This window comes from Choloepus didactylus, chromosome 5 (assembly GCF_015220235.1).
Source record: "Choloepus didactylus isolate mChoDid1 chromosome 5, mChoDid1.pri, whole genome shotgun sequence".
In the NCBI taxonomy this organism is placed as follows: Eukaryota; Metazoa; Chordata; class Mammalia; order Pilosa; family Megalonychidae; genus Choloepus; species Choloepus didactylus.
Genome location: NC_051311.1, coordinates 51550544 through 51575525, shown reverse-complemented (window position 1 = coordinate 51575525; position 24982 = coordinate 51550544). Strand labels below are relative to the sequence as shown.

The following is a 24982-nucleotide window of genomic DNA, read 5'->3' as shown; positions in this document are numbered from 1 at the left end:
CTTAATGAAGCTATAGATTGGCAGTTTTAATCAAGATACTTGTTAATCTAAGTGAAGACTTTTTAACATAGTGAAGTAGAAATATTTGGTCACTGTGAAGTAGTTTAGGTTGTTGACTCTTCAGTTACTTAAGCAAATATTTACTGATTACTTTCTCCTACTATGGAACCCATTTAATTTTTTAAATCTTCAAATTTTTTCATACCTGTTCCTAAAGATTCCAAGGTTCCGTAGTGTATATATATATTATTATTTTTTGCCTTTTTTCCTGTCATTTTGAGAGTTTTTATTTGATTTTTACATTAAAAAATAATTTTCTTTCTAAAGGGTTTTGTTGTAGTTTGCTAATGCTGGAGAATGCAAAACACCAGAGATGGATAGGCTTTTATAAAACGGGGGTTTATTTCACTACACAGTTACAGTCTTAAGGCCACAAAACGTCCAAGGTAACACATCAGTAATCGGGTACCTTCACTGGAGATGGCCAATGGCGTCCGGAAAACCTCTGTTAGCTGCGAAGACACATGGCTGGCGTCTGCTCCAAAGTTCTGGTTTCAAAATGGCTTTCTCCCGGGATGTTCCTCTCTAGCAAGCTTGCTCCTCTTAAAAACGTCACTCACAGCTGCACTCCCTTCAGTCTCTTTGAGTCAGCATGTTTTATATGGCTCCACTGATCAAGGCCCACCCTGAATGGGTGGGGTCACGCCTCCATGGGAGTATCCCACCAAAGTCACCACCCACAGCTGGGTGGGGCACATTCCAAGCAAATCTAACCAGCACCAAAAGTCTGTCCCACAAGACTACATCAAAGATAATGGCGTTTGGGGGACAAAATACATTCAAACCAGCACAGTTTGTTTTGTTTTTTAAGTGAAACCTCATTCAGAATATACTGGCAGAGTTTAATTCAAACTTGAATTACTTAAAACACTACAAACAGTTTTAAATTCTTACCAGTTCTTTTAAGTGATTCTCCTTAGGTGGCTTTGTTAGCCTGTTTTCAGTTATTTTATGTTTTATGTATTTACATTTAATTTTTTAAAAAAACTTTATCCTCTTCATTTCATATTTTACTGATTTCTTAGCTTTTCTTCCAGTTAATACAAATTGCAGAAGGTGCTGTAGTGTATTCACATATAAATTGAGCAGTTGTATCATAATTTCTTCTCCCAAAGAGTTTTCCAAGTAGTAGAAGAAATTATTTATCCATGTAAAAACAAGGTTATATGTTGTAATTTCTTAATGAGTAATCTAAATGCTACTGAAATGGCCTCATTTTGAATCTTCTATCATAGGGCAAAGAAAAAGGTGATTCCTGCACCTAAACCCAAAGTAAAGGTAAGTAGTGAGCCATATTTTTAATTCATTATAATTGGTGAATGTCAAAATACATTCTTAAGATAAAAATGTTAAATAGTGTTTACCATAGATCACTATACTCTAAGATGGGTGTTTTCAAACTTTTTAAAAATCATAGAACCTATGTATTTGGGAGAATAGATGACTGTGTAGCAGTGGGAAATTTGCATAGAGTAATTAATTGTGAAGCTTAACTTAATACTACTTAGAAATACTAGATAAAATATAACAAATACCTGTAAAAGCATAACTGAGAGTGCTAGAATATAAGAGAAATCCCTAAGGGCCAAACACAGAATGAGCTGCCAGGATGTTAATGTGTCACTGAAATTGTGGTTGCCCTTGGGGCATCTGTGATTTCCATCACCTTACAGTGTGTTTTATTTCTTCTCAGAACACAGTAGACAGGGCCTTCTTGGGTTTATACAGGAATGAGCACCCTGCATTAACCTGGAATCCTCAAAGAATAACATCTTTAATAAAAGAAAGTACTAGAAAAGAAAATCCATCTACTAGCAAAAAGATTAAGAAACCTGTCTATCTTGGGCTACTCTCTGGAATGAGGGAAGGAAGTTCTACCTGAGAATTTTCCCTGGTTTAGGAGTTTGATTTATACTATTTGCAAGATCTGGGTTACAAGCTGAGAAAGTAACTTAAAGTTATTAGGTTAGCAATACCCCAGGACAATTGACAAAAGCAAATTCTCTTTGGTATACTCTTGCCCTCATCCCAGGCTTCTGAGGCTTACTACAGATAAACCATGTCGAGCATGAGTTCACAATCCAAAATTACAGAATACATGAGAAAATAAGTTAAAATGAGTGAGAGTCAGCAGAAACAACAAATAACAGAATTAGATCTCTAAGAACCTTAAGTAGTGGATTTATTAGGCATACAACATAAAATATTTACATTGGAAATACCTAAAGAAGTAGAAAATGGGATAAAATATATCTTATCAAAATAAACAAAGCAAATTTGAATAAGAACCAGGGATAACTTTTAGAAATTAAAAGTATAATCATTTGAAATTAAAATTTTCCTGGAAGCCCAACCCTTAGGTTTTGGACTTTCCCCTAGCCTTCATCTCTGAATAGATGAATTTCTTTGCTAGTGAGGTTATGGCCAGAAGGTCATCATTCGTTTCTCTGCAACATTCTTAACATTTGGTGGTAGGGCCTCTTAGAACATAGAGTAAAAGTCCTCTTTTTCTTAATAATCTACCTTGTGTTCTAATCCCAATAATACTAAATCTTTCACTAAATCTATTGATTTCAGGTATTGTTTTGACACTTAAGTTTATTTATTAAACTCTTAATACTTTCCATAAAGGATTGGTTAAATTTTGACACATCTCTTCGAACATATGATTAATAAAAGAGCTGAGTAGGGAATTTATCAGATTTCTAATAATGGATGTTTTAAGATGATATGGGAGAATTAGTATCAATTTTCTTTGTTTCTCTGTGACTTAATTACTGTTTTCCCCAAAAAGCTATATTGTGAGTTTGTTTTTTTCCCTACCTTCTACTTCCCTCCTCCCCCCAAATACCTTTTCTAATTATAAAGATTATATAAGATAATGCTTAGTATATGTCTCAGGGTGGGTCTATTTGGAATTATTCTATTTGGATTTTGTTGGGCTTCTTTGGTTTGCATTTTTGTTTTTTATAAGGGTTGGTGAAGTTTTCCCCAACTATATGTTCAAATACTCTTCCTAGCCCTTTACTCTTCTCTTTCTGAGACACCAGTGGTTCTTCTATTTGTGAGCTTCATGTTGTCAGTCATTTCCCTGAGATCCATTTCAAATTTTTCAGTTTTTTTCACTTTTTCTTTTGTACATTTGCATTCAATTGGTCTGTCCTCTAGTTCACTTATTCTTCTGCCTCTTCAAATCTGCTGTTGTGTGCCTCTGGTATATTTTTAATTTGATCTACAGTATCTTTCATTTCCATCAGATCTGCTATTTTTCTATTTACTCTTTCAAATTCTTCTTCATTCACTTCTAGTGTCTTCTTGGTGTCCTTTATGTGTTTAGCCAACCCACTGAAGTTGATTTGGAGATCTGTATGTACTACTTTAATTAGTTGTTCCAAGTTCTATGTCTCCTCTGGCTTTTTCATTTGTTTATTGGCTTGTCCATATCTTCTTGGATCTTCATATGCTTTGTGATATTCTGTTGATATTGTGGCATTTGCTTATCTTAATAAGGTTATTTTGGAAGATGCAAGTCTACTTGGACGTCTGTATAAAATTTGGCAGAACCTCTGTTTGCCAGGGTGTACTATCCTTGTCTTCCCAGCAGATAGTGCTCTTGAGTCACCTCTGCCCTTCGAGCCCGCTTTTCCCTGACTGCAGCTGTGCACTGGACTGGGTCCAAGCCAGGTGGCATTCCAGTCAGTGCAGCAGTTCTCCATGCACACTGGAGCCTGCCAGCCCTGGGGGTGGGGGTGGGCACTGTGCAGTTCAGCAGAGAATCAGCTTAAGGGCACAATGGGCCCAGTGATTCCTAGGCCTCTGAGTGGATCAATCTTGAGCTGTAGGGCTGTGAGTTTTACCTTCCCCAGCCTTCAGCCAGCTCAGTGTGTTTGTTTGTTTTTAAGAAACAAAGAAACTTTGAAATGATTTTTTTAATAGCTTTGTTTCTTCTTAATCTTAAAAATGAAGTAAATCAAATACTTTCTCTTAAAAAAAACAGATTCACTTTTAATTCTTTGGCTCTTTAAATATTTTTAACTGTTCTCTAATTATCTTATCTCTTCCTTGAATTTTAAGCTTAGTTGTGAAAATTGACAGTATTCTCTTAGACATTTAGAGTTTTAATATCATTAACTTTGTATCCTTAGCATACTGCCTTGCTCATAGTGGGCACTTAATAAATATATGTTGAATAGATTACAAATGATTTCTGCCATAATGAATAGAAAACATAATTTAAGTTTACTTGGATGGTATCGTCTACCAGGTGTTTCAGTTTTTCTCCATGCAGGCTGTGGGTGGCTGCAGTTCAGAACATACAGAGAGGCAGAAATGCAAGTAATCATAAAGTGCAAGTCAGCATTTTAGCAAACCATACTAGACAAGAGCAGTAGAGTCTTAATGTAAAGGCGAGATTTCTCCTGGATACAAGGAGAATAAAAAGTGAATAGTCTCTGAACAGAAGGATTTGGAGTGGTATCTGAATATCTGGTATAGGTGGACAGGGGTTCATACATAATGCAACCAGTATGTGAATGTTCCCATAACTTGGTTTTAAGCCGTTTTCTTAGAATGATTTACTAAGGTATGGTAGGTGTGTACTATATATACCAGATACTTTGGGCTTGTGGACAGCTCAGTCAGGAGCACTATCCTCAAAAATAATTCTTGATTTGATACTCTCTAAAGACTTCCTGTAGAAGGACAATTTTTATCATGAAAATTTCTTAGTCCTTTAAAAATGGATACTTTGTAACTGTTTATTAATTATTTTTTCCAATATAATGCTGTTTATACTAGGAGTGTAGTCCAAAAAAGGAACAGAAAATTCCTGCATCCTTGGTGGCTTCAGTTGGTGGTCCCTCAACGAGTTCCAACACATCTGCTATTGCCTCAACCAGTTCTAGTTCCACACCAGCCCAAGAAACCATCTGCCTTGATGACTCACTAGATGAAGACCTTTCTTTCCATTCATCTTCACTGGATCTTGTTTCTGAAGCTTTAGCTGTTATCAACAATGGGAACAAAGGCCCCCCAATTGGATCAAGGATAAGCATGCCAACTGCAAAACCTCGTCCAGGACTGAGAGAAGAAAAATTAGCAAGTATTATGAGTAAGCTGCCACTGGCTACTCCCAAAAAACTAGATTCTACTCAGACTGCACATTCATCAAGTCTTATTGCTGGCCACACAGGGCCAGTACCAAAGAAACCGCAGGATTTAGCTCATACTGGCATCTCTTCAGGCCTTATTGCTGGTTCTTCAATTCAGAACCCTAAAGTTTCCTTAGAACCTTTGCCAGCCAGGCTACTTCAGCAAGGACTGCAGAGGTCAAGCCAGATTCATACTTCCTCTTCACAGACCCATGTCTCCTCTTCTTCCCAAGCCCAAGTTGCTGCCTCCTCTCATGCTCTGGGAACATCAGAGACCCAGGATGCTTCTTCGTTAACACAAGTAACAAAGGTGCACCAGCATTCAGCTGTCCAGCAAAACTATGTGTCTCCATTACAGGCAACCATTAGTAAGTCACAGACCAACCCAGTGGTGAAATTAAGTAATAATCCCCAACTTTCCTGTTCATCCCCGCTTATTAAGACTTCAGATAAGCCACTTATGTACCGCCTTCCTTTATCTACTCCCTCATCTGGAAATGGTTCTCAAGGGTCCCATCCCCTGGTTTCTAGGACAGTACCTAGCACCACTACCTCCAGTAACTATTTAGCCAAGGCTATGGTGTCACAAATCTCCACGCAGGGTTTCAAATCTCCTTTCTCAATGGCTGCATCCCCAAAACTTGCCACCTCTCCGAAACCTGCCACATCTCCTAAACCCTTGCCCTCACCTAAGCCTTCTGCCTCACCTAAGCCCTCACTGTCAGCTAAACCTTCAGTATCGACTAAAGTTATTTCTAAATCGAACCCAACCCCCAAGCCCACTGTATCTCCAAATTCTTCCAGTCCAAATGCACTAGTAGCCCAGAGTAGCCACTCCAGTAGTAACAACCCAGTCCATAAACAGTCCAGTGGAATAAACATCAGCAGACAGTCTCCCACCTTGAATTTATTGCCATCTAATCGCACCTCAGGCCTTCCATCTACAAAAAGTCTTCAGGCCTCTTCAAAGCTAACAAACTCATCATCCACTGGAACTGTTGGGAAGAATAGCTTGAGTGGAATTGCAGTGAATGTACCTGCCAGCAGAGGTAGCAACCTTAACTCAAACGGAGCTAATAGGACTAATCTATCTGGGGGATCAGGAAGTGGAACACAGGGTGCTACTAAACCGTTGTCTACTCCACATAGACCATCCTCTGCCTCAGGGTCTTCAGTGGTAACAGCCAGTGTGCAGGTATGTATGTTATCTGTGTTCATTTGATAAAATATAAGATTGTATGGTCTTTCTTCTGAGTCAATTTAATAAGCTCATATATGTATAATATATAATATATAGGGTATATATAATAGGCTTATTGTATTTTATGGCCATAGAATGTTCCTGGTATTAATATCACAGTGATGGAGATACTTTTGGATGAGATTTTTTTGAGAAGTGACTTTTTTTTTTAAGTAAAGTATATTATGTTCACTGTAAAATTTTTTGAAAAGCACAACTAAAATGCGTATTTAAAACTATATCTCTTATCAATAGTAACTTAAAAATATAATATACATTCACTTGTCTCCTCTCTGCCTTGTGATAGTCCCCTTTCACCTACCAACTTTCTTATATTTTATTTCATCAAATTTATGCATTCATGTTAATTTTTTCTTCTATCATTTATCTTTCCAAATACAATTTTTAGTTTCATTAATTTTATAATTGTTTGTATATAATTCACTATGTAAAATTTGAAGGTGGTCCTTTCCTACCACAATTTTCCCATTCATGAGTTTTTAAATTCATGTCTCAGTTATATGAAGGCATCTTTTCAAGAAGGGTAACATGAATGCTATTTTACCTTAACTCTCACATACCTGATAATTTCTTTCTTTGCTCTCACACTTGAGTTTAGGTATAGACTTCTTGGGTCGCTAACAGCACTCCAAACTTGGTAAAATACTGCTCCAGTTACCCTTGCCTAATAATTTTGGAGTGTAGAGAAGTCTGAGGCCATTCTGATATTTTGTTCCTTTTTTTCTTTGAAATTCCACAGATTATGGCTAGGCTTGTCTAGTTTTTCATTAATTTTGTACCTAGAACATAGTAATACCTTTCAGTCTCGACCTGGCTATCTGTTCAAGAAAATTTTTGTCTATTATATGTTTAATTATAGTTTGTGATCCTTTTGTCCTACTTTTTTTTTTGAGTACTCTTATTATTTATATATTTCATATCTCTGTCTTCCATATCATCTTCTCTTTCATTGTTTTCATTCTCTTCCCCTGCTTTTTATTCTGAGATTTTTCTCGGATATATCCTTCACATGATTGATTTTATTTTATTTCAAGGTTTTATTTATATTTTCCTGGAAAGTAATACATGTTCACTGTAGGCAAATTCAGAAAAAAGAAAATAAAAATCACCCATCACCCCACAACTGTTTATATTTTGTTGGTACATTTTTAGAATCTTTTTCCAGCAAGTGTATTTTACATAATCTATTTCATAACTAGCTTTTGAAAAAGCAACACTTTATGACTGGCAAGTTCTTATGTTCTTAAATATTCTATGAAAACATGATTTTTACTGGTTTACTTAATTCTGTTGTCTAAGGAAGTGTTCTATCTTTATGCTCTCTGTTTAAGTGGAATGGAACTTCTAATGAAAAAATTTTTACCCTACTGTTTATAGAAGTTCTCTGCTGTTAAATTACAGACTAAGGGTTGTTATTCAATATTCACTTAAAACACAAATCATTAAGTTAATTCTAGAATTCTAATGGAGAACAAAATTTAAATAACTAGTACTTCATTAACTGAAATTTGGGATTTACTGATATTTTATCTGTATAATTTTACTTTCATTAGAAAATAAGAAATTAACAAAAACAAGCTGGTTTAAGGATTATATGTTAGAATTTAAGTTATAGATAAGATCTGAGAGTTAGTCCACATTCCAGTTTATTTTTATTAAAAAGTTGGCTGTTTTCTTAAAAATTAATCTTTATTTTAATCAAAGGTATATGTAAAAGGACTATGGCATAAATGGCAGTCCCTGCTTCATGTCTTCCTCCCTAGTGTCAACTACTTTAAACTCTCCTAGATTTTTTTCTCTGTATTTTTAAATAATAAGAATGAAGACAAAATCTTTAATTCATCAATTTTTGCATTATCTTTTGACTCCTCATTATGTTAACTAAGGCTTTACCTCTCTCATACTTTTCCCATTCTTCTATAGGAGTAATATCACAATTTTTGGTTAAATCTATGACTATATAAATATTGTCTCTTTTGAGCTAAGTATAGTAAACTTTTCCTTCATTTGCTTTCTTATAACAGGTTTTATTTTTTTCCTGGAGTTAAAAATTGCTTTATTTTTTTTTTCATTTGCTTAGTTTTCTTTGAACTTAAGGTTGTTTTCTCCATTTCCTCTAGAGATCTTCTTATATTTGATCATATGTAGTTTCCCAAAAGAACCCAGATATTATCTAACAAATAATTGGTTTGTTGGGAAGGAGGTAATATGGCAATTTTATGTTTTTGAAAAGTGACCACTCTCTTCTGGTTTTCTTCTTCTCCTATCTGGCTTTATGACTTCGAGACTCCATTGTTCCTTCCTTCATTTCTGATCTATTTTTTTTCTGCCTTATTGGTTTGACTGAAAAATGGTCAGTAACTGAGTAAGGTTATTTTTACCATTTGGTGAACTTAAGCTTCTTTTGTTTTAATGTAGCAGGATTTCACTGAAGTCATGTCAGCTTCCTTTGTAGTCTCTAGATCCTGTCTATATTACACCAACAATAAAAACATATTTCCTATCTATGTCTGCAAAGCATTCAGCTCCCATCCGAAAAGCATCTTCAGCCGTGTACTCGTTTACAGAGTGAAAATGAGAGGTCCTGAGTTTAATAAAAGTTCAGATATTTCAGTTCAGGTTCAGGTTATTAATAGCTCTACCTGCTTTCTATTTGATAACTTTACACTTAGGGTCTCCTGTTCTTTCTTGTCCTTCCAATTAGTGATTTTCTATGAATCCTGTCTTTGCCACTTTATAATTTAAAAAATCATTAATTCATTAAGCGGATGTTTATTGAGTGTTTAATATGTGCCAGGCACTCTTCTAGGTGCTGGGGATATAGGGACAAACAACATACTCAAAATCCCTGCTCTCATAGAGCATATATATTCCAGGAAAAAAAAAGTTTAAGAGAGAGTTGATAAGTGCTATGAAAAAATAAAACAGTATAATATAAAGAGTGATTGCTAACATAGATGGAGGAGTTGGAGAAGACCTTTGAGGAGGTAACATTTGAGCTGAGAATTGAATGTGCTGGAGGAGACAGCCATATGAAGATAAGAGGGAAAAAAACAGGCGAGAGGAAACAGTAGGTGTGAAGACACTGAGATGGGAAAGAGCATGAAAAGAAGGCCTGCATGGCTAGACTGAAGGGAGAGATGGATTGGTGATGAGATTAGAGATGGGCCAGAACCATGGAAGACCTTGTGGGCCATGATCAGGACTTTGAGCTTTATTCTGTGTGCAGTGGGAAGCTATTGGAGGGTCTTAAACTGGGAAGTGGTATGGTCCAAATTACATTTCAAAAGATCATTCTTGGGGGAAAGATAGACTCACCAAAATAGAACAGATGGTTAAAAAAAAAAAAAAAGATTTAATGCCCACCACAGGAAGAACAAGGTTTACATTCATGTTTTCCCTTGGGATGAAAATATGGAGGTCATGGAAAGTATTTTTTGGTCATGGGACATTAGCCCGAGCTATTTGCTTACTTCATGTTGCCAGCTTCTCTTATATGCTCCTGAAAGATCTCAATGGTGGGAAACACCACTTCTGAAAGGTCGCCATCCTCTAGCATAGAAAAATTTATAAATGACTTGTAACTTGATTAAGTAATGTTTCAATTTCATTCTATAAACAAAAATGGATATCAAAATTCTTTAAAGTATAAAATGTTAAGACAGTTATGCCAAGGTATAAATTTTTTTATTCCTAGTACTGAATTATTTAATTTTGGAAGTAGCCCTAATTTTTAGTTTCCGACTATTTTAATATTTTAATTCGCTCCCTCCAGAAAAGTTTAAGAGTTCTCCTGATAAGCAGGATTTAATGTTTCTTACTTGGGGACCCCACTTGGGGCACACAGCCTTGGAGACTCCATTATCATCCTAAGGCTGCAACAGAATTATGATTAAAAGAAGAAATAACTCTTGTGTATTTTTAAATTGATGTGGGATCATTTCTATCCAAGTTGCCTCAGGACATTATTTCTAACTTGTTAATTCTTTTCTAAATGTACCTACTTTGTATGTCATGGTTGGCACAGTAGAGGAAAAGACCGGTAAATAAGAAAACTAGTCGACCCCAAGTATAAAGTGATGAAGACTTGCACTTCAGTGTCTGAGGAGTTGTGGTAGAAAAGAAAGAAAGGCTTTGTGGACTGTGAGCTCATCTTGTCCTTCATTTTGTTGATGTCATTTTGTTACAGACCAGTTTCTATAACCAGAAAGAGTGATTATTGCTGATAGCACATAACACATAAGGTTGGGGCACTGATACGAGGATGATAATTCAATTTTGTACATAACGGGATGATGAGTATTAGATATCCAAAGTGGAATTTTTCACTAAGTTCATAGAAATATAGGATTGGACTTGAGATGAGAGGTCAGAAATGTGGAAATAAATTGGAGAGATAGCAAAGGATGTACGGAAGGAGCGGGGAAGAGCACAGTTTAGAGCTAGTGAAAGAACCAGAATAGGTTTCTTGAGGATGTTCTTCATTTTTTGTTCAGCAGTGGCATAGACCAGTAGTGTATAAATATGTGTAATGTGATATATATGTTTGGGCAGTTTGCCTACATTTTTCTCATACATTAAAAAAAGAAAACAAATAGCATTATATTAATTAATAATGTTTACTGGTAGAAATAATTAACATGCACAATAAAACTGGCAATAGCTAACGTTTATTATCGACTTAAAAACAATTCAAAGAATTCAGTTTTCTTGAACAAATTAAAAAATGTAAAATTTTTAACCAGATATGTTTGAAAAAAGAAAACTCCCAGTGTTAGACACCATAATAGGTAATATCTGCTAAAAGAAAATTTGATTGTATCAAATAAGTGCACATAGAAAAAAAGTCAAAATGAGAAAAATAATTTAATTGCTGTATAGAAAATTGATCAGATAATTAGCTTAATGAGTATGCTTGTTATTTCTCAATGAAAGCTCATCAGTGTTAGTTATATTTCTGACTTCAGTGTTTTATTATAAATATGGCATGAAAATCCAGATAGCAAAGTATCAAAACACTATCTAACTTACCTTAGGGTGTCTAATTTCTAAAAAGAAGTAGAGAAAAACAATTTTAAGGAGTTAGGGAAAGATTAGATCATGTGGAAAATGGAGAGTGTCATCCCTTGATAATAAATAAAAGGATACATGTTGCTAGGGATTGAGGAAAGAGCCGGGAGTAGTATGGTTGTAAAAAGAGATGAGGTCTATGTACGTGAGAAGGCAGAGAAAACATGGAAATGCAACAATAATAAATATTTGTATAAGAAAGTTCTGCAGAGGTGGAATTCGTGGCATAGGTCAAGGGGTTAGCTTTTGGGGAGAGGCAGGTAAGGCTAATGATGAAGAACATCCTGGGTGGCCTCATCTCTTTGAAGTTATGAAGGTAAAGGATGTATTAGGAGGCTCTAAGAGAGTAATACTCAAGCAGCAACTGCAGGGATTATTCCAAGAAAGATTGTAAAACAAATAGTAAAATTACTGACCATTTTCAAAGGTCAAACTGAAATTGTATGGAATTAATTACTGGTGCTGTAGGTCTGTGGGTTAGGAGCAGACATGGAGAAGCAAGAAATCTAAGGTTGGGAATTAGTGAATTAAGAAAGTAAATGGGTGTTAATATAGGCACCATTAAAATAAATATTAAGAAGGAGTCTAAAGTGGTAAAGAGCTGAAAATATTACTATTTCTATGTATAATTTGCATATTTTAATATCAATATTAGTATCTCTGAAATATATTTTTCTTCTCAGTCTTAATTTCTGTCTCACATAGTTTCTGTTAGAACAGATATAAGACACAGTCTTGCATCCATGAGGGTATTAAATAAAATAAATCATTTTAGGTTATATACTTTATTTCTTACAAATTTTGACCCCTGGTTTCTGCACAGTCCACAGCAGGAGCATCATTATTGGCTAATGCCTCACCTCTGACTCTCATGACATCACCTTTGTCTGTAACAAATCAAAATGTGACTCCTTTTGGGATGCTGGGTGGCCTTGTTCCAGTGACCATGCCCTTCCAGTTTCCCTTGGAGCTACTTGGCTTTGGAACGGACACAGCTGGAGTGACAACCACCTCGGGATCTACCTCAGCCGCTTTCCACCATAGCCTAACTCAGAGTAAGTGGGTCTCTTTCGTTTATTTGACTACCTAGTTTGACAGAACAGGAGACCTTGCTACTTTATACGAACTGAGAGTCTGGTTGGAGTTAGTGAATTTTTTAGGTTTTTTTTTTTTTTTTTAAGAAATGCAGGTTATTTTACTTATATAAGTCAAATTTCTGGACTCTGAGATTTTTCTTTACAATTTTTTAATGAACCGTCTATACTACATTTCTATCTTAATGTATTTCATAATAAGAGTAAGACAAATTTACTGCATTATTTGCATACACAGATACATTTATATATGTAAATTTTTGAAAAAATATATTTCCTCTAGGTTTAGAAGGTTTTTGAAGACAGGGGCTCTGCTTGCATTTGATAAATTAAGCTATTTTCATTTCTTATTAAGACAGCTCAAATCTTAATTTTAAGAAGATCACTGACAAATCTGTTTTCCTCCTAGATTTACTAAAGGGTTTACAGCCAGGAGCTCAGCATGCAGCAACACTTTCCCACTCACCACTGCCTACACATTTACAGCAAACATTTAACGGTAAGAGAGCCACCTATTTCTTCATATGTTTGTTATTTATTTATGTTTATAAATAAAAATTATACTTTTCTTCTGAAAAAAAAAAGCTATGAATGAGATGACAAAGGTTGGGAAAAATAAATTTTCATGTGACTGAATCCTCATTAGCAACAGCCTCCTTTTAAGAGAGAAGAAACAGGTCAATAAGATCTTTTGTTATATACGAAGTGCCATTTTGAAGACGTTTATTCCATGGAAATGATGGCTAAAGGGAATTCCTAAGACAATTTACAAAAGTCATATACAACAATTTTAATAGTTTACATTTACTGAAAGCATACTAAGTGACAGATTGCTTGTGACTGCTTATGTGTATTAGCTAATTTAATACTCATAACAAGCCTGCTAAAGACAGATGATTATCCCCATTTTAGAAATAAGAAAATTGAATCAGAGAGGTAAAGAGACTTGCCCAAGATAATATACAAAATATTTGAGCTGGGATACAAACCTAGGAAATATGATGCCATGGACTGTATTCTTAGCCATTAAACTTTTCTGGTTCTTAGTAATAATTAAATTAATATGATCCAAACCGTGTACCTTATATACTCGTACCCCAACTAGATCACTCTGCAATCGGAAGTTAGATATTGGACACTGTACATTGATCTCCACTGTCCTCACTATCACCAGTAGTTGACCTCAAGAGACTGTCCTATTATGAAGGCATTTTAAGGATCTTTTGAGTAGAAATAACTACTCAGTTGCTCTCTTAACCTTAGAAGTTGACTGGGGCCTCACTATGCCTTTTGGCTACTACATGCAAAATTATTTTTGCACCAATTTACAGTTGACCGTGATACAGAAATGGGAACTGTATAGCAATTTTGAGGCAACAGGTTGGCATTAATCCTCTAAAAGACCTGAGTGGTACACTGACCCAGACTCTGTCCTTGAGGGAATGAATATAAAACCACAGTTGTGCAAAATTGCTGACAAAGAGTTGGCATAAATATCAGTGATCCTGACCTTCCTGAACTCCGAGATTACATATAAATGCTTGAGGGTTTTATTTTGTTCAAATTCTTGAATATTTTATCTTGTTAATTATCCTGTGACTAAAGCAGCCTGGATATTAACAACTGCTTGGAATAAGGAGTCCTGCTTAGGGGCTGTATGTTCATGGAGCAGATTCATATGAATGTCCACCTGCAAGGAATGAGACAAAATGGGATTCTTATTGCTCAAAATCACCCCAATGTTCCAGCTTTTTTTTTTTTTAGCTTTTTATTTTGAAATACTTTTAAACTTACAGAGAAGTTGCAAAAATAGCACAATACCCATACAGAGACCTCCAACACCCCTACCCCTGCCAGATACCCAGATCCACCTATCTATCTGTCTAATCCATTTTTTGACCACTTGAGTATAGATTGTATACATGATACTCCTTGAACAGTTAATACCGCCTGGTACATTTCCTAAGAGAAAAGGATATTCACTTATATAACCACCTTAAGTGCAGTTATCAACTTTGAGAAACTTAACATTGTTATAAAGCTTAGGAGACATATTCCAATTTTTTCATATGTCCCTTTGAACCTTTTCTATTCTGGATCCTATCCAGGATCATGTATTGTATTTAATTGTCATTGCCTCCTTAGTGGCAGTTCCTTTTTTTTTTTTTCTCAACCACTCCCAAGCATACCATTCAATGGAATTAATCATGTTCACCATACTGCACTATCTTCACCATATCCATTACTAAAACTTTCCGTCTCCCCAAACATTGGGCATTAATTCCCTATTCCTCTTTGCCCCACCCCTGGCAGCCTGTACTCTAATTTTTGTTTCTATGAACTTGCATACTCTCTGTATTTTCTTTGTAGTTACTGTGGGGCTTAATTTTAATATCCTAAATACCTAACAATCTCATTTTCTTTGATACCAACTTCACTTCAATAGTATATATAAACTATATTCCTATACCCTCTGCCCCGTGCCTTTATTTAGTTCTTGTCTCAAATTACATATGTATACATTGAGTCCAAAACCACCGATTTATCATTACATTTTATGCATTTGTCTTTTAGATCTTGTAGGAAGTAAAAAGTACAGCAGTACTGGCATTTATTTTTACCCATGTTGTTACGCTCACCAGAGATCTTTATTTCTTCATGTGGCTTCAACCTATTGTTCATTGTCCTTTCCTTTCAACCTTCAGAACTCTCTTTCGCATCTCTTTTAGGGCCCATGTAGTGGTGAAAGAGTCCCTCAGCTTTTGTTTATCAGGGAATATCTTAATCGCTCCCTTAATTTTGAAAGACTGTTTTGCCCAATTGAGAATTCTTGGTTGGCAGTTTTTTGCTTTCAGCACTTTAAATGTCTTCCCACTCCCTCTTTCCTCCATGGTTTCCTATGAGAAATCAGTACTCAGTGTTATCGAGGCTCCCTTGTATGTGACACATTGCTTCTCTTGCAGCTTTCAGAATTCTCTTTATCTTTAGTATTCTGCAGTTTGATTATAATATGGTACAACATGGGTCTATTTGGGTTTATCCTGTTTTGAGTTTGTTGAGCATCTTGGATTTGTAATTCATGTCATTCTTTAAATTTGGGAAATCTTCAGACATTATTTCTTTGAATATTCTCTCTGCTCCTTTATCTCTTCTTCTGGGACTCCCACAGTTTGTATATCAGTACGCTTAATAATGTCCCACAGTTTCCTCAGGCTCTGTTCACTTTTATTCATTCTTTCTTCTTTTTTCTCTTCAGATTGGTTGATTTCAGTTGTCTTATCTTCAGGTTCACTGATTCTTTCTTCTGCCAGCTCTAATCTGTTGTTGAACGTCTTTAGGGCATTTTATTTATTTATTTTTAACTTTATTTATTGAAGAATTAAAAAAACAAACATACAACAACAAAAAAACCCCACAACATTTCAAACAAAACAAAACAAAGGATTAAGAAAACCAAATAACCTAAAATAACTACTTATTTTGTTATGACAGCTTTCCTTGAATGACAGGAGCTAACAAAAAAAAAGGGAAGGTAAAAAAAAATACACTTTTTCCAGTCTTTGCAGGGCTTCTCCATACAGTGAGTTTAGAGAATAACTCCTGGCCAAAGCATAGGGGCCTCCCTGATCCTTGGTGCACATGTGTCTTATCTTGGGCATGTGTGTTTGGAATTCTCCCCTTTTCCATACATGGTTCTGAATGCCCTCTTTTCCCTAAGACACGTTTTCCTCACAGTCTCAAATCACTGAACTCTTATGTCCTACATCCAGTAATCCCTTGCCGCAGGCTGCACAGTTTGGCTATTCTCCCACAGCGTTCTGTAGGAGAGCTTGATGAATGGCCTTCTACATGCAGGGCAAGTTCTGGGATGGTGAGTTCCTCTGGCCACAATGAGACAGATTGTGTCTGAAGTACATGCTCCCATTATTTGCATAAGGGATACTGTGCTGTCTCTGGCACCAGGACCTGGGATCCTGGGCTGCTCTGCTCCAAGCCAGAAAGGGGTTGGGGGAGAGCCAGCCAGGATGCCATGAGATTCTACCTCTGCTGTGTAACCTTTTTCTTGACTCAATGCTTACCCTGTTACTGCAGTCCTTTAACTGCAGCTTTGGGAAAGATGTTTCTGTCAGTTTTTGCTGGTTGTTCAAAGCTTTTGTAGGTTCGTGGAGCCCTGAAGCATCCCACTCCACCATCTTGATCAGGGTAGGGGAGTGTTCTATCCTTTATATGAATTACCTTATTGTCTGGACAGTGCTGCTTTTCTAGAGGGACAAAGAAAATATGACTGTCAATATTTTCCAACTGATTGAAATAAAAATGTTAGAAATTTTTCATTTTAAAAACATGTGAAGTATAAGACCCAGAACATAGGGATCAGACTTGGATTTGCGTTCCAGGACTGCCCCTTTGAGCAAGTTTCTTAACTTGTTCAACCATCATTTCTCTTGCTTGTAGATTGGTGACAATAATATGTTTTTAATAGACTTATTATGAAAATTTAATAAAAGTAATTGATTTAAAGCTTTTAGCACAGTACCTGATACACAGTAAGAGCTCAATTAATGCTGATTCTCTTTCCTTATCATCTAAAGGAGGGAATTGTACATTTTTTCTGTAAAGAGCCAAATGGTAAATATTTTAGGCTTTGCAGGCTATATGGTCCCTGTTGCATTTACTCAACTCTTACATTGTAGTGCAAAAACAGCTATAGACAATTTGTTAACAAATGAGTGTGGCTGAGTTCCAATAAAACATCATTTACAAAAACAGGTGGCAGGCCAAATTTGGCCCTTAAGCTGTAGTTTCCCAAACCCTCATCTAAAGAATTTCATAGTTCAGTTAAGATGATATTTTTTGTTTCCTCATTAACTAAAGTTTCTTTAAGCAAAATCTTTTTTAAAAAGCACCTTGCCATTTTATAAATTTAACTATGCCTCAGGTCAGATCATTTTTTTGTATAAACACAGGTGTATAATATCTCATTATAAATGGGAAAGCCAATTTCTTAGATGTCACCAAAGCTATTTTATTAGTATTCTTTTTATACAACTTTTGAAATGATCTTATTTCAATGATTTATCTCTTCTTCAACAGAACGAGTTTCTTTGTTTCCTTCTGTTTATGTTTTGCCAGAAGAATTTAGGTATCAAATGAGCTGACCCAGCAATGTAACTTTTGTGATCTCTTGCAGCCATAAGATTCTGTTGTAATGCAATAATTTGTTCCTTTTCACTTCTGCACTTCTACATTCACTCTTCTTCCCTTAAAAATAAAAGTTTCCTTTCACTACCTTTTTCTCTTAGATCTGGATTGTGTCTGGGGCTTAATTTTCCTTGCTAAGGCAGTCACTTATGAGAGCCTTTCTCTATATTCTCTTGGTTTGTTGGTTCTCAAGGTCATTGAGTTCTACTCTTGCCCAGGTGTCACCTTCTTTTCCTCTCTCCCAGTTTTTGTAGGTAACTTAGCTGAGGCTTAAATGGAGGAATGATTTCTCTATAAACAGTTAAATATCCAAATAAAAAAATAGAAACTGTTGTTCCCGGTAGTAGACCACTCTGTACTTTTAGCTAGATCAGGACCAAAACAAGGACTCAGTGGGATTGTTCATTACCAGTGTGTCCTTTTCATTTACTTAAATAATTGAGAATTAATTATCAATTGCTATATAATGGCAAGAAATTTAATTCCACTCGTGAGAAAATGTAGTTGGCTCTGTCTTCTAAAGGAATTGAAAAATGTGGTAGGTTCCTTGAAGGTGGGAATTATGTGTTCTGGTTCCTTTATATATATGATGTATTTGTTGAAATGGTATTTATAGGACACTGAAAACCAATTGAACGCAGATGTTTGAGATAAGAGGATTGTTCTTGTTGCATTTTTATCTCCTTTGTGTTTTATCAATCTCTGTAATGCTACGTAAGATATCAAAAATTACTTTTTAGCAACACCATCTACATAAAAATTATAATTGTGTGGGTTTTTTTTTTCTTTGTTTTATTTTTCTTACCTATTTTGTATAACATGCCAACCCATACCAATTCAAGCTCTCTTTTTCTTAGATGGAGGCCAAAGTAAAGGGGACACTAAATTACCACGGAAATCTCAGTGACTTCCCAGCAAGCAAAGGAGATGAAACATTTAATTGGTTGATGGAGTCTACCTGATGGGAAAGTACTTATGTGGTCACAGGGCTGCTGTTTCTGTCGATGTTTACATTCTCTCGTCCCAAGCACTGTGGTGAAGAGAAAAAAGAAAAGAAAACATTACTTGATCAAAGCCAGGTGCAGGAGGAAGAAATGCTTTTGTGCAAAGTTAGTGACCTTTGGTCTCTTCTAAAGAAAGACAAAGTTACCATGTTAACTGACTTAAAAGAGACTCAGTTGTCAAACCCACAGAAGTACAAATTTGATTTTTCCCAGGGGAGGGAAAAAGAAGTTGAGAGGATTTGGGTAAACTCCATCCATCCTGGGGGTTGGATCTGAACACTCATAGACATAACTGCATAAAATAAAAGTCAGTATATCTGGAATTAGGCCAGTTTGTCAGGAGTAATAATCATGCCTGTGTATGTGGACTATACAGCAAATAATCAGTTTGCCACAAAAAAAATTAATGACCCTATGTCTGATACAGACAGTATCTGAGTAACTACTGTATCCTCAAAAATCCTGACCAGACTTGAACCTTCTCCAGCATGTAGCAACTTCCCGTGTAGAACAGTGGACTAAAGATGCTGTCAGAAAGTTATTAGCCCAGTGATATATATTATTATATCATCTAGGTTTTTTTTAAAGTCAGGAAGTTGAGGCTGTTGCTCTTAAGAAACAAAATCTAAATGTTCCCTTTTTGTAAAAGGGTCAATTTCATCTTCCATTCAGAAGCAGGTACTTAGCTCTTTTCTTCAGGTGATTTGTGCATCTGGTATTGATTAGATTAATTCTTATTTCCTTTCTTGATGTTTAAATGTGACTGTGTTCACATTTTTTTTCTTGAGAAATGGGGATCCTTTGAGATATGGCTGCTGCTTTGGTGCTCTTAGCCCTTGCAGGCCTACCAACATGAACTGTAGTTTTTCCCTAAATTCACCTCAGTTCACAATTTCTATTCTTTTAGCTAGTGGTATTTCAGGGGATTATTAGCTAATATGAACAGGGAAGTATGTGCACTACATATACTTCTTCACTGGTCATTCTGAATAGCATATATTTTTTTGAATTTTGAAGATGGTATTTTAAAGGAAGAAATTACATTAGGGTCATTAAGTATAAAGGATTGATTTTTTATAACAATCACAGCATAGTATTTTTACTCCCTATATCCAGTGTAGTGAAGTTGATGTGGAGTATTTGGGATCTTAAAGCTTTTCTAATATTTACTCAGAGTGTTGGTATGAGTAAACTTGCAGCCAGTAAGACTCCTTAGTTATTACAGCTCCCTTATGCAAATAGCATATTCAACGAAGGATGTTAAGAGAGAAATTTATGGTTCTGTTTGAATACACTTTGATTTTCTCATCTCATTGTTTTATTCCATCACCTCCCCCACCCCCCCATTTAGACTTTTGAATGTTTTCAAACTGTACCCATAAGAATGGTATAAACTCTTTACTTGTCCGTGTGTAACAGGCTAATCTAAAAAGCAAACAAACAAACAAAAATCTATTCAGCATCAGGTAGTGGGTAGTAGTCTATTACTAGCAGCTAGATTCTCTGCATTTGTTTTCATTACACATCACCCTATACCATTAACTTTATTTAAATTAAAGTATTTAACAGGTCCTTTTCCTTTTATAAACGAAAATCCCCGAAAGCCTATAGGACTGTGAATAAATTACCACAGAGCTGATTCAGATCTGTACACATGTATTTTGCTTTCAGAGCCACATTGGCTTGTTTCAATAGCAAAAAAAGTTAATGAATAACTGAAAATTTTAGTTCCAAGAACTTGTTACAATAAGGGGAAAGGATTACTTCATGAGTCATTAATATAATTTCTTGCTTCTAAGAATTTAGTTTACCAGTAAAACAAACAAGAGTGATGTATCATCCAACTCCAGTGGATAGTTTGGAAGGATATTGGGATGTTTCAGAGGGGTTTGACTTGAGCATGTTTGGTTGAGGTGTTTTTTTTTTTTTTTTTTGGTTTTTTAGTTAGGGAAGCTTACCCAATTCTTGGTTTATTCCAAGGTAGGGGACATCTTGTTTTTAATCTAATTTGTTAAAAACAAAAAGAGAGAAAGGAAAAAAATGTCTGCTAATACTATCTGGTTAAGTGATAGGAGTTTTTCTTTGGGAAGATAACTTGTTTTACTTCCCGTACCAAAAAGGAAGTCAGGTCTTTCAGAGTGCATATTAATGTCTCTTTCTGCTCTTAATTATGCATGTATGCATGTGTGTGCTTATATATACACACACAGACATATATAAAACTTCTTACTGGTTTAAATCAAAGAATAATAATAATTTCTCAAGTCCGTTAATTCTGAATCATGCCATATGAAGATCTCTGATGACTCTTCTTTGTCATCATTAAAAAAGAACAGGATTATGAATTTTTTTTCTCCAGTATCATTTTGTACTAACCAGTAAAAATATCTGAAGACCCTTGGCTCTGGTAAGTCCATATGTTTGGAGACTGTATTTTATTCTCTTCAGTCTTGATTCCTTAAGGACTGTTATCACATCCCCACCTCACTCCCCCCACCCCCACATTTTCACTACCAACTTATATCCATTTCAGTCAAGTCCACCTTTTTATGTTGTACAAATGAGTGAAACATCCTTGTATTTCTGTACAGATAATGTTCAGAGAGTTCCTACATGTAAATACAGACCTATTTCTTTTCTAGATCATAACATTGAAAATGGTGTCCATACTTTATGGTCACCTCTCTATAGTTTTTCTTAGTAAAAAACCAAACATATAAATTGGTTATTTTTAGCATAGAGACTTACTTTTGACTCATACTGTATTTTTGCACTTAATCAAATTATGTTATTTTTTAAAATAATGAGTAATTGGAGAGGATATAGAACAATGTGTATTTCTGAAGAGTGTTAGCAACATCCCAATGCAAAAATAATCAGCACACTTAATTATGTCCCATTCAGCGGGACTCTTGATTCAGGAAGACTAAACTGTTTTCAACTGTCTTATATTTTAAATTGCCTTCACTGATCTATAAGCTGTTACTGTACATACAAGTTACTCCTCAGTATTCACAAGCAATAATGGTCAGCAGAGTTGTCTCCAAAGACAATAGTGCTGAGCCTGCGGTTGGAGACTGTTTGGGAGCAAGGTGTCAAGCTCATTCAGAGCCTCCAAGATAAATGCTAGCAATAATTTCCATTATAAGTCAATTATAATTCTTTTCTCATATGCTTCTGCAATCAGAGGGTTAAAAAAATCATGATTTTTAAATAGCCTGAAGAAAAAAAAGTTTTGGGAAAAGAAGTGAGTTTAATCACAAGTGACAAAATCCTGATCTCATTTTCAGTAAGTCAGAGATTGTGTTAGTACATTCTTTCATGCCCACCACCCCTTTGATGGATGTTGTTAGCCCAAATTACGTTTTTATATCATCAAAGTTGACTAGGGTTTATTGTATCACCAAGGTAAGGGGAAGAACCAGGCACATTGTTTGAATACTGTGGGTTTGACACCTGTTTGGAAACAACTTATTGGAAATGACTTTTAACCCAAGATATGTTTTTTTTCCCAAAGCAGGTCTAAATTGTTTACTACCCAGGGTTGGGAAGGGCAGAGACGTCTAGTCTTTCTCCTCTGGTTCCCTTTAGCGTTCCCCTTTCCACCTCTACTTGGTTCAAGATGTTTTCTGAAAGGAAAATTCTACTGTTATTCAAACTGCCATTGATTGAGAACTCTATATCCCTTGGGATCCTCTTAAAACTCAAATTATCTATCATATTTGCTGCTACGTTTGTAAAAGAACTTTGCCTGTATTGGTCGACTTTAATTTACAGTTCATTTGTAGTGGGAGTTAGCATATAATTTGACCCATGTATAGAATTAGGATACTTTATTTTAGGAGTGTACCATAAAAGCACACTGGTCCCTGTATTGTTTTTATCCTTTAGGTTTTGAATTTGTGTTTGCTTGTTTGTTTGTTTTCGTTTCGTTTTAAAAGTCGGAAATAGAAAAATGAGAAAAACCTATAATCAGGCCAAACTCAAGAACTTTCCATGTGCTTCAGCACTAAATTTCTGCTGACCTTATGTTCTGAAAAGGGGCACTTTTATTTTCTGTTGTGTGTATATGATTGTTTTTTGTTTGTTTTGGGTGGTGGTTTTTATTTTGTGTTGGGGTGTTTTGTTTTTGTAATAAGCAGAAGAAAAATGCAGTAGTAGGTAAATGACTGAATACAAACATGTTATGCAATTTTATTTTATAAAATTTTAAGGGGAAAAGTTTAGCTCTTTGTAAATTATTTCTTAGCTCTGGTAAAATGCTTATATTACTCCTCTAAAACATGCTCTGTTCAGGCCTTTGTCTTTGTTAAGTGCCTTTTTTTTTTTTTTTCTTTTCCCCACTCTTTTGGAACTGTTCTCAGATATTCTAAAGTACAGGCTGATAAGTCAGGGATGCAGGAGGAAGAATCTCAAACTTGCCAAGGTCATGTAATGCTGTAACACTCTTCCTTTTCTTTATATGTGTATGGATATATGTGTAAAATACATACATACATATATATATGTAATATATATAAAAACCTAGTAGCTGCTATACCATGCATCTTTCCAAGCACTCCCTTTCCCTAATGTTTGCAAAACTTCTGCCTTGTTTATTCCATTGCTTTTAGTAGATTAAAATGGGCGGTTGGAAAATCGTCTTTTCACAAGATGCTATCTTCCCCCCTTTGAATATCTGTTGCAGAAGTTGACAAAAATATATAATAAGTTGGCTATTATAAGTAAAATAAATTTAGTAAACTCATGGACTATTCCTGGATGTAACCCACTGCTCTGTGCCCTTCAGACTTCTGATGAAGTAATCCAGGAGAAAGCATTGGAATAACAAGAGTATTTTGTGGTCAGGTTGATAAGGTTCACTATGGCAGGTAAGACTAAAGAGACAGGGGAGGGCTTGAGTTAGAACCATGGTAGCATATCTAAATAATTTTTGAAGGAAATTAGCAACTTTGTCAACATTAAAAATAAATGATATTTTCTTTTGGGAAATGTTTTTGAATAATTCATATAGCTGCCTATCTGTTAAAAAGGTAATAAACTTAGAAAGACTTCAGATACTGAGGAAAACATTTGTATAACCTATAGCTTTCTTGAGAGGTCTTCAGTTTTTATTTGCCTGATAATTATATTTGGCTAAATCTGATTTTACGGTTACTTAGGTTTTTCCCTTAAGCAAAGTAACTTAATTTTCAGAATCTGAAATTCATCTGTTTCTTGTTAAAGACAAATCAATATGACATGTTAAGGGAAACTAAGTTGAATCAATCCTCAAAACCCAGTGCAAATATATTTAATAAGTATCCCCTTTAAAATAAAATTTTAATTGGGAAGAGGAAACTGGTGGCCAAAAAGGAGACTCCTGATAATGTTACCTGCTAGCAAAATTGTTATCAGGTGGCCTGAGTTCAGTCATAAGTGTTATTCTTAAATTACTAGTTGGGGAAATATCATTTAACCTTTGTGCCTCAGATTACCCACTAGAAAATTGGGTATAATAATATTCAGCTACCTCCCAGGGATATCAGAGACTTTACTGTTTCAAAAGTATTTTGAGTTTTTCTAAAAATGTCCTATATAATTAAAGGTAGTATTATCATCTTCCTGCAGAGGCTAAAAATGTTTTCCTTATAATGGATTTTAAAAGCACCATATGATTTTTAAGTTTTAAAAAACTCACAGAAATTCTAATTTAGATACATATTTGTTATTTAAACATAGTTATGGTGGGATGAAATGGTTAGTTTCAGGTGAATTAGGCTGGGGGGAATGACACTAACATTTCTTACTTATAAGTAGATTTTTGAGCCTTTCACGGTGTTACTTGCATGACTTTTGCCAAGGTTTTGGAACTAAAGCTAGGTAAAGTTTGGATGACTGGTTATTGAAGATAAATGATCCTGAAAGTTTTATCTGCCTCACTTTTCCATCTTTTCAATCTCATTTCCTTAGATTACTTGTTTGATGAGGGATAGCTAAGCTTTTAACTAAGAATGAATGGGAGTCTCCTTATTCTTGCATGTCAGAGATTGTGTACTGTTCCTGAAATTCTAGATTTATCCAGCTTTGCACTGAAGGGGCAAGCACTACACACAGCTGTGTGTACTTTTAGCCAGTCTACATTTGTAATTCAAGTTTCTT

General features: G+C 35.3%; 1 protein-coding gene across 1 annotated transcript in view; it reads left to right on the top strand.

Annotated features, from left to right (window-relative positions):
• UBN2 (ubinuclein 2) overlaps positions 1-23736 on the top strand; it is a 98773-nt gene extending 75037 nt beyond the window's left edge. Inside the window, exons 13-17 of the mRNA XM_037836060.1 lie at positions 1296-1338; positions 4858-6405; positions 12365-12596; positions 13045-13134; positions 18695-23736. Of these exons, the coding sequence (XP_037691988.1) occupies positions 1296-1338; positions 4858-6405; positions 12365-12596; positions 13045-13134; positions 18695-18744 (1963 nt within the window). The 3' untranslated portion in view covers positions 18745-23736. The remainder of the gene's footprint in view (positions 1-1295; positions 1339-4857; positions 6406-12364; positions 12597-13044; positions 13135-18694) is intronic.
• Positions 23737-24982: the final 1246 nt, after the last annotated feature.